This window comes from Oncorhynchus nerka, linkage group LG26 (genome assembly GCF_034236695.1).
Source record: "Oncorhynchus nerka isolate Pitt River linkage group LG26, Oner_Uvic_2.0, whole genome shotgun sequence".
NCBI lineage: Eukaryota > Metazoa > Chordata > Actinopteri > Salmoniformes > Salmonidae > Oncorhynchus > Oncorhynchus nerka.
This window is the reverse complement of record NC_088421.1, coordinates 4,876,973-4,891,427: the sequence shown is the minus strand read 5'-3', so window position 1 is coordinate 4,891,427 and position 14,455 is coordinate 4,876,973. Positions and strand designations below refer to the sequence as shown.

Here is a 14,455-nt window from a genome sequence, read left to right as displayed (position 1 = left end):
TATATACACACGTGTACCCAAAGAAGAGTAGCTGCTGCTTCTGCAAAAGCTAAAAGGGATCCAAAAAACTAGGGCTGACCCCATTTAGTTGACTGGCCGATTGGTTGGTCGATAGAATAAACTAAATCTGTCGACCAATAGCCTAACAGTTTATTTTCATGGTGCACAAGGCACCTGTCTGATTTGCGCCCGTCTCGGTGGACTAATCCATTGCGGAAACCACCGGTATGGCAGAGTCCATCACTCTAAGTCTAAGACATATGTATATGGTTATATTATATACACAATGGTGCAACCTAATATTATTTTATAACAAATGCGCTTTCCCCCGCGTTGGGTATGGTCGCTTGTCCACGGTTTTTGAAACAATCTTTAGTGCACCGTAGAATTGCTGCTTTTCCCTATGTTGCTGTGTGTTTAATAGCAAAATTAACCAGCATATTGGGCTTGAGAACAACGCAGCAGGGTTAGCAGCAGAATAGACAAGGTAACAGCCCTTGCCTTACGCCCTATTCAGACGGGACTCGTTTTACAGGGGGTGGTCAGGTAATGTAATTATGTGCACAAGCACAAAACACCACATCGGTAATTTTAGTCTGGTCCAAATCTGCACATGGCAGGAGGGAGTAACCATTCACGCCAGGAGGGGGAGTTTTTTTTTGGGGGGGGGGGGGGCTCAGTTGGTTGAGGGGCAGCTCTCGGGGGAACTGTGGGAGGATATTGGATGATTGGCGATTGGGAGCTTGGGCCGGTGGCCAATGGGTCGCTGGTTCGGGTCCCCGTTTTAACTTGGTTGGGAGATCTGTTGAGGTGCCCTGGGGGTCGGCGCTTGACCCTGGGTGCTCCTGTGGGTCGCTCTGGATGGGAGACGGTTAGATGACTGAATGTAATGTAAATGTTGAGGGCTTCACTGCAGGTAGATTGCAGTGGCGGAAAAAGTATCCAATTATCAAACTTGAGTAAAAGTAAAGATACCTTAAAAGAAAATAAGTTAGTCACCCAGTAAAATACTAATTGAGTAAAAGTCTACAAGTAGTTGGTTTTAAATGTACTTTTGTATCAAAAGTAAAAGTCTAAATCATGTAAAATGTCTTATATTAACCAAACCAGAAAACACGATTTTCTTGTTTCTTTTTTAAAATTTACGGATAGCCATGGACACAGTTGAATACTCAGACATAATTCAAAGACAAAACATGTGTGTTTAGGGAGTCTGCCAGATCAGAGGCTGTAGGGATGACCAGGGATGTTCTCTTGATAAGTGTGTGAATTAGACAATATTCCTGTTCTGCTAAGCATTCAAAATGTAATGAGTACTTGTAGGTGTCAGGGAAAATATAATGTACTTTTTAATCCTTACTTTCTTTAGGAATGTAGTAGAGTAAAAGTTGTCAAAAATATAAATAGTAAAGTAAAGTACAGATACCCCAAAAAACTACTTAAGTAGTACTTTAAAGTATTTTTACTTAAGTACTTTACACCACTGGTAAATTGTATGTTTTCATATTTAAAAAAACAATTCCAGCCAGAATAACCTAGTGTTTTTGGAGAACTCTGATAATACTAGTTCCCTGCGAATCTACACCCCTGTGTTTTGAGAGAAATGTCGGAGTTTGACAGGTGTTGCTCACGGGTTGCGGAAGAAAACAACAACTGATTCGATAAAAGTACAAAATGCATAAACTTACACAGTGAATGCTTTTGTAGAAATGGATTGAATATTGCCAAATACATCAGTACTATTTAATGTAACCCTTGATGTTAATAGATTGCAAAGCAGCATACAACTGACGTAAACGTTTGGAAATAAGTTGACATTCGCACCCATAGCCTTAAAAATGCATCTCTAGTGCACTGTAGCTCACATCTGAAGGCTGGGGGGCATTTAGGACGTCTACTGCGGATTGCTAAAACACCCTAACGATTATGATCACACTTCCTCAATGTAAATAACGACACTATACCAAAAGATGGTTTGGTATGGTTTAGAGACTTGGGAACCAAGCTCGAGTTAACAGTGTAGCCATGTTATCGCCTGGGCTTCAGTCATAACTCTCAATTTATAATTTAAAAAATAAAAAATAATTACGGTTATTAGTTTGGAAAAAAGTAATCCCGTCTGAATCGTCCTGTGGAATAATGGACATTCTGGAGAAATATTTACTAACCAAAAATATGCTAGTAATAGAAGTTCCCTGAGAATAGGGCTTAGCCTAATTGTCTAAGCAAATTGGGGAGATAGCAAACACCAACTTAAATAGGTCTATAAATCAATAGCCTAACTGGTAAATGTGCCTGGCTTTATAAATCATCCATATATACAATACCAGTCAAAAGTTTGGACACCTACTCATTCAAGGGGTTTTCTTTATTTTTACCAGACATCAAAACTATGAAATAACACATATGGAATCATATTTTTGAGATCCTTCAAAGTAACCTCCCTTTGCCTTGACAGCTTTGCACACTCTTCCCATTCTCTCAACCAGCTTCATGAGGTAGTCACCTGGAATGCATTTTAATTAACAGGTGTGCCTTGTTAAAAGTTAATTTGTGGAATTTCTTTCCTCCTTAATGCGTTTCAGCCAATCAGCTCTGTTGTGACAAGGTAGGGTTGGTGTACAGAAGATAGCCACATTTGGTAAAATACCAAGTCCATATTATGGCAAGAACAGCTCAAATAAGCAAAGAGAAACGACAGTCCATCATTACTTGAAGACATGAACACCAGTCAATCCTGAAATTTGAATGTTTCTTCAAGTGGAGTCGCATAAACCATCAAGCACTATGATGAAACTGGCTCTCAAGAGGACCACCACAGGAAAGAAAGACCCAGAGTTACCTCTGCTGCAGAGGATAAGTTCATTAGTTAACTGTACCTCAGATTGCAGCCCAAATAAATGCTTCACAAGAGTTCAAGTAAAAGACATCAACATCAACTATTCAGAGGAGACTGAGTGAATCAGGCCTTCAGTCGAATTGCTGCAAAGAAACCACTACTAAAGGACACCAATTATAAGAAACTAGCTTGTGCCAAAAAACACAAGCAATTGACATTAGACCGGTGAAAATCTGTCCTTTGGTCTGATGAGTCCAGATTTGAAATGTTTGGTTCCAACCGCAGTGTCTTTATGAGACACAGAGTAGGTGAACGGATGATCTCCGCAAGTGTGGTACCCACCATGTAGCATGGGGAGGGGGGGTAATGGTGTGGGGGTGCTTTGCTGGTGACACTGTCTGTGGATTTATTTTTAATTCAAGGCACACTTAACCAGCATGGCTACCACAGCATTCTGCAGTGATACCCCATTCCATCTGGTTTGTACTTAGTGGGACTATCATTTGGTTTTGAACATCACAATGACCCAACACACCTCCACAGTGTGTAAGGGCTATTTGACCAAGAACGAGAGTGATGGAGTGCTTCATCAGATGACTTGCCCTCCACAATCCCCGACCTCAACCCAACTGAGATGGTTTGGGATGATTCGGACCGCAGAGTGAAGGAAAAGCAGCCAACAAGTGTTCAGCATATGTGGGAACTCCTTCAAGACTGTTGGAAAAGCTGGTTGAGAGAATGCCAAGCGTGTGCAAAGCTGTCAAGGCAAAAGGTGGCTCATTTGAAGAAACTAAAATGTATTTTTATTTGTTTAACACTATTGGTTACAACATGATTCCATATGTGTTATTTCATAGTTTTGATGTCTCCACTATTATTCTACAATGTAGAAAAATAGTCAAATAAATAAAAACCCTTGAATGAGTAGGTGTAGCCAAACTTTTGACTGGTACTGTATCTAAAGAAATAAGACAGATCTTGCTTCTGTTGCCTGTGAGTGTTTAACAGCCTACTGATTACCTGAGCACCAAGCCTCATGAAACTGGAAACATGTTGGATAAAACAATTTCACAGATTTGGCCGTTTTTAAAAATCTGTATTATGTAAAAAAAAGGCTTTAAAATTTCTGGGGGGGGGGTTAGAACAGACTGGTATTACTTATTGTTTACCCTGTTCCAAACAGGTCACAAATCATATGCAAGCTGCTCTCGCTCCTATACCCTCCTTTCTCTTGATCTCATTATGACAATAATTAGTATGATCATCATCATAATAATTAATGTCATGATTCTTAGTAGGCTTTGTAGAGTAGCCTTGTACAACCACCATCGAGCTGTAGGCCTAACAGCGCTTCCTGTTCAGTCTTAATACCGTAACTTAGGCCTATATTTCAATATATAGTCTAATGTATCAATCAATCATTTACTCGTTCATGCCACCACACAGCATAAGAGACGTTCATGCTTTGGAATGCAATCAAGCGTTTCAGTTTTAAAACAAAGGGAGCTTTGAATAATTAGCCTAAACAAGAAATAAACCGCAATTCACCAATGAAACTGTTTTTAGTCTGCTGTAATAAAGGCTTTATATATCGGTTTTCTTCTTCGTTAGAACAGACTCTCTGGTCCACTTATTTAGTGTTGTTTACACTGTTCCAAATGGTCAGAAGAAATATAGAAAATCTGTTTGGCACACACACTACTATACCCTTCTTTTTCTTGATCTCCAGTAGCTTCCACATCCAAGTCAAATGTCTTCCACTGATCTGACTTCCCCTCCTGAGCAACCAGTAAACATTCACCCGGTTCAAGTTTATTTTTCACGTCCTCCGCATCCATTTCTCTGTCGACATTACCGTGTTGGGAGTTTATTATAACCAATTCATTGATGTGATTATGACAGGCTATAGGTCAGGCTCTATTGGTCACATGCGGTGCTTACAAGTTTCACGTAAAGAGAGCAAGGGTTGAGGGAATAGGGAATGTTTTTCCTAAACAAATGAGGGATTTCGGTAACAGAACTTCAGTCAGAAACAAGTTAAGAAACTAAATGGCTGTAATGATGTTGCAGCTTCAGCACGGACAGCGCAATAAACACTTGCTGTGCTGTCTTTCGCTGCGGTAGGGAAGAGATCGAGACAACGTGCGCCAGTCACACAGGCACTCAATGTCTTTTTTAACAGTGTGACCATCGGCCTCAGTCATTTGTGTCTTAATTATTTAATCAAACAGTGTGCTTAAAGCATCAGACAAGCTCAGTGCAAGTAGAGATAGTAGTTGGTTTTATTCAAACACATAGGTTGTGTCTGCCTATATATGGAAAAATAGGTTCAAAAGTTTCAACCAATGGATTGAACATGACGACTCTCGGTCGACCAATATTTTTTGTTGTTGTCGGGGGCAACCCTAAAATAAACATATGACACACTCAACATATACACAATACAGACCTGTACAGACTGCAGGAGGGGAGCCTGGTTCTGTTGTTGGCGAACCTGGAGAGACTGCATAATCTGCTGGGGATTGTGTGGTTGCTGGCCAGGTCTTCCCTGGCTCTGTCCCTGGCTCTGTCCCTGCTGCAGGTAGAGATGCATCTGAGGTAAGGGTGGAATTACCTCCTCATCGTCCTCCAGGAGCATCTGGGGGGCTGGGAGGACAGCAGGCCCTGAGGGGTGAGGGTGGGGGGGGACAAGGGCCGCTGCTGCAGGGACTGAGGGGGTGGGGTGGAGGATGTGGGGCGGGAGGTGGTGCTGGGGTGGAGGGGCTTGTGGCTGAAGTTGTTGTTGTTGTTGTTGTTGTTGTTGTAGGGTTGGCTGGGGCGCTGGTTGCTGCTGCTGGGGGGGTTTGGGAGGTAGAGCTGCTGCCCTGTGGCTGGGTCGAGACGGCTGCTGGGGCAAGGCGTTGTGCAAAGCTACAGGTGAAGAGGAGGAAGGGAAACAATGACAAAATGTGGTTAGGAGAGTCAGGATGGAAACATCACAATTAAAAAAAGTCAAAGGACTGCATAGTTAATCTAATCATAGGTCAATAAATGCTGGGTAACAAGGAACCGATTTATTGCAGAACTGGTTTCAGAAAGTATTTTCTTTCAAATACTTTGTTTGCGTTGGATCGATCCTGCCCAGTGCACCAGATGGGTGGCGTTAGCACATTCTGGACTATTCCATTGGCCCCATTACTCCAAGCAAGCTCAAACAACCACAGCTCAAATATGAGAAAAAAATACAAAAATAATATCTGGCAGGTGTGGCTGGAAGAGGCCGGGACTTACCTGGGTTAGGGTTGGGGAGAATGGGGTGCTGGTTGAGAAATGGGTGCGTCTCCGGGGACACGGGCCCTGCTGCGGAATGAGCGTTGAGGTGGGGGGGCACGGCAGGCGACGAGGAGTGGTGGTGCTGGGACAGGTGCATGAGGGGCTGCTGGCCGAAGTGGGGCAGCGAATCAAACGTGTTCTCCAGCAGCTGGGAGGACTCCAACGCCGTGACCGTTACCTAGACATGACACACAAGCGCAATCATACACTGAACTTCACTGATGCCAAATGCTTTTTTAAATCAGCTGTGTAGTCCCGCTGTACAGTCACCATCTCTACCAAATTGTATTGGTCACATACACATATTTAGCAGATGTTATTGCGGGTGGAGTGAAATGCCCTAATATATATGTTTATATGTTAGGTATATCGTCTTGTCGTTGTTTTTAAAATCCTGTAATGAGCTTTTACAAAAACAGACAACCAAATGCAATCATGTCATATTTTTAGGACCACAGATGAAATAAGCATTCGAGCTGTGTTTTTATCCTGGATAATTGATCATGTATGTAATGTTAAGTACTTCACTTGTCTTTTCCTACTAGCACTGACTGTGCTGAGGGAAAATGTACTTAGGACTGTGACGTGCTTATCTAAATGACCAATATGTTACATATGGTGTCGTCTCCGGCTGGAGCAGCCTACTACATTTAGTTATCTAATAAATCAAATCTTACCGGGGGAGGAGGGGCCATGTAGGTGGCGGGGAGGGGTTATGTTGCTGTTGCTTCAGGTGGATGCTGGGCTGCAGGACAGGAGCCTGGGCGTGAGGGTGGCCCTGGGGGACCGGACCAGCTCCAGACATGGCATGGTGGAGATGGGGCTTCTTCCCTTCGTTGGTCCCGTGGCCTTTCTTCTGTTTCTGTTTAGGAGCCACTCCTGACAAGAGAAGGGCGAGAGGAGATCCTGACTACTGAACAAAGCTTTCGTCTATCAATTCTGAATACGTGATAAAAATCTGTTTTAACACAGCCACAATGTGAGATAGTCAAATGTTCAAGTATTGACCACGCATGTGAAATACGCATGAGGTAAATAACGAGGCACGTGTGAAATACCTCAATGTTATGCTTCAAAGAAGCAACAACATTTGAGGAGTGAAATGAGAAGGTCTTGCAGCGTGTCCCTACCCTTCTCCTCATCACTGTCTGAGGAGCTGGAGTCGCTGCTGTCCGAGTCAGAGGAGGAGCTGGCCTTGGTCTTGGCGGCCGTCATGGCCTCCATGGTCTTCTCTGCCACTATAGGAGAGGGAAGCATGTGACTCGACATCTTCTCAAGACAAACTATCTTCCACGAACATGTTAGGTCAACATAACACACTGCATTGCTCAAAGTTAAAGGAAACTGCTTGGTAAAACAATATATATATATAAGTGTGACCTAGGAGCTAGAGGAAAGCTGTGGAAAAGTTCTTAACAATACCTTGTTATTCATGTTTTGTAACTGTAATTTTGGGTTTCATTTGAATTAATTATGCAACATTATCCAATTACAAGTGATTTGTAGGGGGTCGGGAGTTTGTTTGGCCATAGGGGGAGGCAAAGATACGCATGTTGAGACTCACCAGGAACCTTCTTCTTGTTCTTGCGGAGGCACGACGACACGTATCTCTCCAGCTCTCTCAGCGTGGACGGCTTGAGCGTCTCAAAGTCGATCTCGATCTCGTCGGGGTTGGAGTTCTTCAGCGAGGGCTCTCTGGACTGGATGATGTGGACCACACGTCCCAGCTTGTCGCCGGGCAGCTTGTTGATGTCCAGACTCAGCTGCCTCTTCTCCTCGTACGACATGGGCTTACCCTTCTCCCCGGGGGCTCCGGCTGCAGCCGGGTCCTCCTCCAGGCCCTCCCCCAAGCCAGATACGGGCTGCAGAGCTGGGGGCTGCTGCGCTGCCTGAGGGCCCAGGGCTGAGGAGCGGTTGTTCTTCACCGCACCTCCCTCCTTCTTACTGCAAAATCAGAGCAGAATATATAAACCATCAGTACTATTTCAACTGGGAGAGAATAACCTTTCTATTCCAATGTCCAAACAAGCATACTACTTCGAAATAAGTAGTGAATTCTTAGTAGTGTGCCAGTATATGGACTTTGTAATGTAGCATCAGTAACATAACATCTCCGTGAAATACAGAAAGAGCCCAAGGCAGAAGGGGAAAACAAATCATGTTACCACACTTGCCATGGAAATGAGACAGAAGCTTATAAAACAACAAAACAGGTTCATGAAGTAATTTGACAAAGGCAATCAAGCGCTTTGATGTCAGCAACGTTTATAACGTGTCAATACAATCCCATGCGCTCAGCAAATTCTGTGTCCCCTTGTAAATGTCACAGGTCCTGACTTCTGTACTAATTCCACACCTAAGGACAGAAATTCCCGTAGCTGTGTATTGTACCGTGTAAAGACGGATGGAGAACCAGGCCAGTGCAGTACAGAGGGGTATACAACAAACCAGGATCAATGAGATAGCCAGCTAACTTTAATAAGCAACCGGAAATAATTGTTAGTTTTCTGGTAAATTTGATTTAAATTTGTTTCATCAATTAGACCATGCCCATTTCAAGCTCCTCTTTTAAAAAAATGATAATATCAAAATAGTCAGGCAAGTTAGCTGGCTTACTCCTTGGTCCTGTAGCATACCCCTCTTCTCAGCTTGGCTCAGTAGTGTGAAAAAGCTAGTATCGTTCCTACCTGGGTTTCTTGGTCTTCTTGGGCAGGAGCTCCTTGTTGTTGTTGTTGCTGCTGCTGTTGTTCTTGGTCTTCTTGGGGAACTGAATGGCCGGCTCCGGGATCTCCTCCACCGCTCCTTTCCTTTTGTGCTTGTCTTTCTTCTTCTCCTTCTCTTTCCTCTTTGGTTTGTTGGCCTGTGGCTGCGAGAGGGCCGCCAGCTGCTCATGGACAGCTTTGAGCTGAAACAGACAGACAGGAAACCCAACGGTCAAAAAACTGTGGATAGGCATTGACTGGAAGTGACCAAATATCACAGGGGGTCAGAAATGACACAGCACCCCTCATCCACCCTCAGGGATTCAATTAGATTTTAAACAACTTGATTTATCCATCAAATGTATCACAAATGGATGTTATTAGTGCCAACAAAGAAAAATCAGGAAGATGATAGTTATGAGGGGGTTATGGTTCATTACAATAATGTATGATGAATAGAGATGTCAGAGAAGCTGGAATCCCTCAATCCAATCCTATTTGTATTCAATGATGTCATTTCGGTCTTTCCTCACCTGTTCCTGTAGCTCGGCCAGTCTCTGGGCTCTCTCCTCCTCCAAGTCGTTCGTGGACGATTCCGACTCCGATGACGAATCACTGGAGCTGTCCGAGGAGGAAGCGGGGTGTTTGACCGAGGAGGCAGGACCTAGAATGGAGGAGGAGGGGTTTAGGATGGGCGGCGGCTGGGACTTGATGATGGGGGCAGAGGACTGGAGCAGCGCGGGGGCAGGAGCCGAAGCCAGCGTCTCCTCGGGCTCGTCTGGCATCTTGGCAAAGCGCATCTCAAACACGTCCTGTTGGAGAGAGAGAGGACATACTCAGTGTCAGAGTCTGGATAGAGAACAGAACTGGGTGGCGTTCAATAGGGCACACCGCAGCAAAACTAGTTGCAATGGATAAGCAAACATCGGTGTTCAGGAACTGGTAGTACCCTATGAATTTCACTCGATTTCAAAACATATTCTCCCTACTGAACAACCCCGATTTCAAACACATCTGCTGCACCAGTAAAACATTAACACAACAAATAGTTTAGCAAACAGGTACATGAAAAGGCGTAAGCTCATGTGGGCATTTGTTATGAAACCGATTTTTGTGACATTTACCTTGTATATATATACACCTTGCATGTGTATCTGTCACGTGTGAATGTTACCATTTAAATATTTACAATATATCTTTATGTTACCAGACTTAAGTTCCTTCTGGAAGATGTAAGAAGTGAACTGGAATTCTGAGGGTGTTATTATTAACCATGTCAGACGTTTTATTACCTGTAGTTTGCGTGCCATCGCCACCACCTCGTGGTCGGGTGGGTTGTACTTGTAGCAGTTGGAGAACATTAACCGCACGTCGGCAGCAAACTCCTGGGCGTCTCTGTACTGCCGGTTGTCCAGCTTCACCTACAAACACATCACCACATTGTCAACCACAAAACCACGTCGCAATGTTGGAAGCCTTTTAGAGAGGACTAGGGAATCCCTTAGAGAGCTACACTCCTTCAGGCTTTCTTTCCAACCCTAACCCAACATAGGGCTCTCGTCTGGTCAAAAGTAGTGTATATATAACACTACTTTTGACCAGACGAGAGCCCTATGTTAGGGGAAAGGGTGCAATTTGGGACCCAGCCATAATAGTGTTCCATTCAAACCCACCTTGACGGTGGCGAGGTCCATGGGGTGTTTGATGATGTCGTGGTAGTCGTGCAGCCCCAGCATGTCCACGTCGACTGGCTTGTAGAAGGGCCAGGCGTAGGCAGCGTGCTTCTTATGTAACATGTCTCGGACCAAGCTGGAGCAGTACCGTAGCTGCTCCTGCTGCTTGGGGCTATGAGCCCCTACCCTGGTCCTACGGGTCCCCCGAGACCGAGACCTATCCCGAGGCCCAGGTGGTGCTGGGAGTCCGGAGCCTCCTTCTTGAGAAGCTTGGTGGGCCTGGCGCTTTCTCGCCGCGGCAGCGTCTTGCCCGACTTGGACTCAGCCGGAGAAGACTCGCTCAGCTGGTCGTTGGCCGTGGGGGTGGTCGTGTCGGCTTTCCTTTTCTGGCTCTTTCTCTGCTGGAATGGGGGAAGGGAAGAGGGGGATAGAGAAATGAGGGGCACAGGGAGAGGGACAGAAAGGGGACGGAGAAGAGGCAGAGCATGAGAGGAGAATGTGATCGTTTTAGATCCGATGCTTAAGGTAATACACAGTGTACTTATATCAAAAGCATTCTGAACTGCGATTGACTGAGCTTTCCTGGTGCAATGGAACCAATGGAGTAGCCCTAAAAGTGCAAACACTGCCCATTTGGCACTCCAGAGAGGTTCAATTAAATGCTCATACTATTTGAAGGAACACAAATACTATTTGAATCAAGGGTCGTTCATTATACATCAAATGGAAGAAAACGGATTGAAACAGGGAGGGACCACCTCGAAACTCCCATTCTCATTTTCCATTTTGCGCTATAAATGAACATGACCAAGTTCTGCAAGCAATATACCCAGCAGCCTCCCCATGCATGCCAAACCCTCCATCCTACTCACTTTGGCCATGGGCACAGGGTTCTGCAGTATGGGGACGGTGCTCTGAATGGACGTGGGGGGCAGGGTGGTCTGGGTGGGGGGAGGAGGCACGGTGGTCATGATAGGGAGCTTAGGAGGGGCCTGGAGTGGCAGGTCCGACGGGCCCAGTGAGTAGGGGGCCCCGAGCTGTGGCGCGTGGGCATGGGTGTGGACAGGTAGCGTTGGGGGCACGCGGGAGGGCAGGGCCTGCATGAGGGGCTGAGGAGGTAGAGATGGAGGCCCCTGGTCCTGGGTCTGTTGCTGCACTGGTGGTCCTCTGGTCTGGGGGCCTGGGGAGTGGCTGGAGAAGCCCCGTGTCTGGGGGGTGGTGGACGGAGAATCCATAGTCGGGCCTGGCTTCAAGTTCAGACCTGGGAGGGTGAGACACACAGAGACAGAACAATGCATGAATGAATGAAATTGAATAAGTACAATAATTCTAAGATGTCAATTAAATTATATCCAGCACAGGGTCCAGCTATGCATTTGTTTTTTTAACTTGCTAGCTAAGTGGCTAAATATCAAGATCAAGCTTCTTGATTACAGCAGAGACATTCAACCCCCTCCTGGATAAAGATCTAGGGCCCTATCAAATCTACATTGAACTTAGTAGGGAATCAACTAAATGTATTGAAAATGTAGCAATTAGCCCAAGTCTACCATAAGACATGAAAAGAATGCCTAATTGATTCGCATTTCCTGCAACTTTCTGAAGAGGCAAGGAGAATTCCCCGTCTGTATGTACGAAGCGCGCGTCTACCACTTTGTGCAGCCGTTAGCATGATGCTAATGAAAAGTCTTCTGGTAGATGGAAAGGCTTTCCCAAAAAACCTTCTCAATTAAACATTAACTACAAAGTAGCCTCTGCCTACCTGGCAGAATGATATCATGATTATTTGCATCAATCCAGTGGATATTTGTTTTGCAAACCATACCATCACTTGTGCCAAAACAACACAGCTAAAAATAGCCTCTTGCTGGTGTGCACTGGAATTAAAAGGGGTACTACACCCAAACTTTTTACTTTCTCAAATTTTGCCCAGACCTTAAGTGGTCTCCTGATGTGGTTAAAAATGTAAAATACAACTTCATATTCATCATCTCCAGCACCACCACATCAACATGTGAAAAGTCTGCATTTCTATTAGAGGTCGACCGATTTAATCGGTATGGCATGGCCGATTAATTAGGGCCGATATCAAGTTTTCATAAGAAATCGGTAATCTGCATTTTTGGACACCGATTATGGCCAATTACATTGCACTCCACGAGGAGACTGCGTGGCAAGCTGACCACCTGTTACGTGAGTGCAGCAAGGAGCTAGCTAGCATTAAACTTATCTTATAAAAAAAACAAATCAAATCTTCACATAATCACTATTTAACTACACATGGTTGACGATATTACTAGGTTAACTAGCTTGTCCTGCGTTGCATTTCATCAATGCGGTGCCTGTTAATTTCTCATCGAACCACAGCCTACTTCGCCAAACGGGTGGATTTAACAAAAGCGCATTTGTGAAAAAAGCACAATCGTTGTACGAATGTACCTAACCATAAACATCAATGCCTTTCTTAAAATCAATACACAGAAGTATATATTTTTTAGTTAAAAGAAATTCATGTTAGCAGGCAATATTAACTAGGCAAATTGTGTCACTTCACTTGCATTCATTGCACGCAGAGTCAGGGTATATGCAACAGTTTGGGCCGCCTGGCTCGTTGCGAACTAATTTGCCAGAATTTGACATAATAATGACATAACATTGAAGGTTGTGCAATGTAACAGCAATATTAGGACTTAGGGTTGGCACCCGTTCGATAAAATACAGAACGGTTCCGTATTTCACTGAAAAAATAAATATTTTGTTTTTGAAATGATAGTTTCCGTATTTGACCATATTAATGACCTAAGACTCATTTCTGCGTGTTCATTATATTATAATTAAGTCTATGATTTTATAGATCAGTCTGACTGAGTGGTGGTAGGCGGCAGCAGGCTCGTAAGCATTCATTCAAACTTAACTGCGTTTGCCAGCAGCGCTTAGCAATGCTTGAATCACAGCGCTGTTTATGACTTCAAGCCCATCTACTCCTGAGATTAGGCTGGCAATACTAAAGTGCCTAGAACATCCAATAGTCAAAAGGTATATGAAATACAAATGGTATAGAGAGAAATGGTTGACGCGTCATAATTCCTATAATAACCACAACCTAAAACTTCTTAACTGGGAATATTGAACCACCAGCTTTCATATGTTCTCATGTTCTGAGCAAGGAACTTAAACGTTAGCTTTTTTATATGGCACATATTGCACTTTTACTTTCTTCTCCAACACTGTTTTTGCATTATTTAAACCAAATTGAGCATGTTACATTATTTGTTTGAGACTAAATAGATTTTTATTTATGTATTATATTAAGTTAAAATAAAAGTGTTCATTGTTCATTCAGTACTGTTGTAATTATGACAAATATATATATATATATTTTTTTTAATTGGCTATTTTTCGGGTCCTCCAATAATCGGTATCGGTGTTGAAAAATCCTAATCAGTCGACCTCTAATTTCTAAAAAGAGGAACATAAGTGTTTACAATCACATCGTTGTGCATCATGTGATTTCAACCAATTATGAGTAGGCATTGCATACTAATTGTCTTCAAATGTCATTGGAAACACTTACCTCCCTGTATCTTTTTTTATACTACAAAACATAGAAACGTGTTGTTGATATTGGGGTGGTGCTGGGGATAGTGAATGATGTGGGGAAAAAATAAGACATTTCTCTTTAAGCATTGGTGTGGGGGGAGACAGAACTGGATACAGAACTATGGGGGAGACAGAACTAACCCGACATTTAATTAATTTAAATGTATTTTGGGGTATAAATAATGAAATATAATTTATTTTTAAACGGCACCTCTTGTTACTTACAATACCGTATCCCTTACGGGATTAATTGACAGAAACATTATGATGATTCACAGTGATAATTCCTCCTTTTATTTAGTTTGAAAAGTGGAGGTTGCTCACTTGAA

General features: G+C 43.7%; 1 protein-coding gene across 1 annotated transcript in view; it reads right to left on the bottom strand.

Moving 5' to 3' along the window:
• The window catches only part of LOC115110082 (bromodomain-containing protein 4-like), a 35,093-nt gene that overhangs the window by 6,634 nt on the left and 14,004 nt on the right, over window positions 1-14,455 (bottom strand). Inside the window, 14 exon segments of the mRNA XM_029635422.2 lie at window positions 5,289-5,479; window positions 5,482-5,552; window positions 5,554-5,749; window positions 6,110-6,329; window positions 6,829-6,866; window positions 6,869-7,030; window positions 7,282-7,389; window positions 7,716-8,095; window positions 8,839-9,056; window positions 9,387-9,665; window positions 10,146-10,274; window positions 10,527-10,721; window positions 10,724-10,927; window positions 11,399-11,787. Coding sequence (XP_029491282.2) covers window positions 5,289-5,479; window positions 5,482-5,552; window positions 5,554-5,749; window positions 6,110-6,329; window positions 6,829-6,866; window positions 6,869-7,030; window positions 7,282-7,389; window positions 7,716-8,095; window positions 8,839-9,056; window positions 9,387-9,665; window positions 10,146-10,274; window positions 10,527-10,721; window positions 10,724-10,927; window positions 11,399-11,787 — 2,780 coding nt within the window.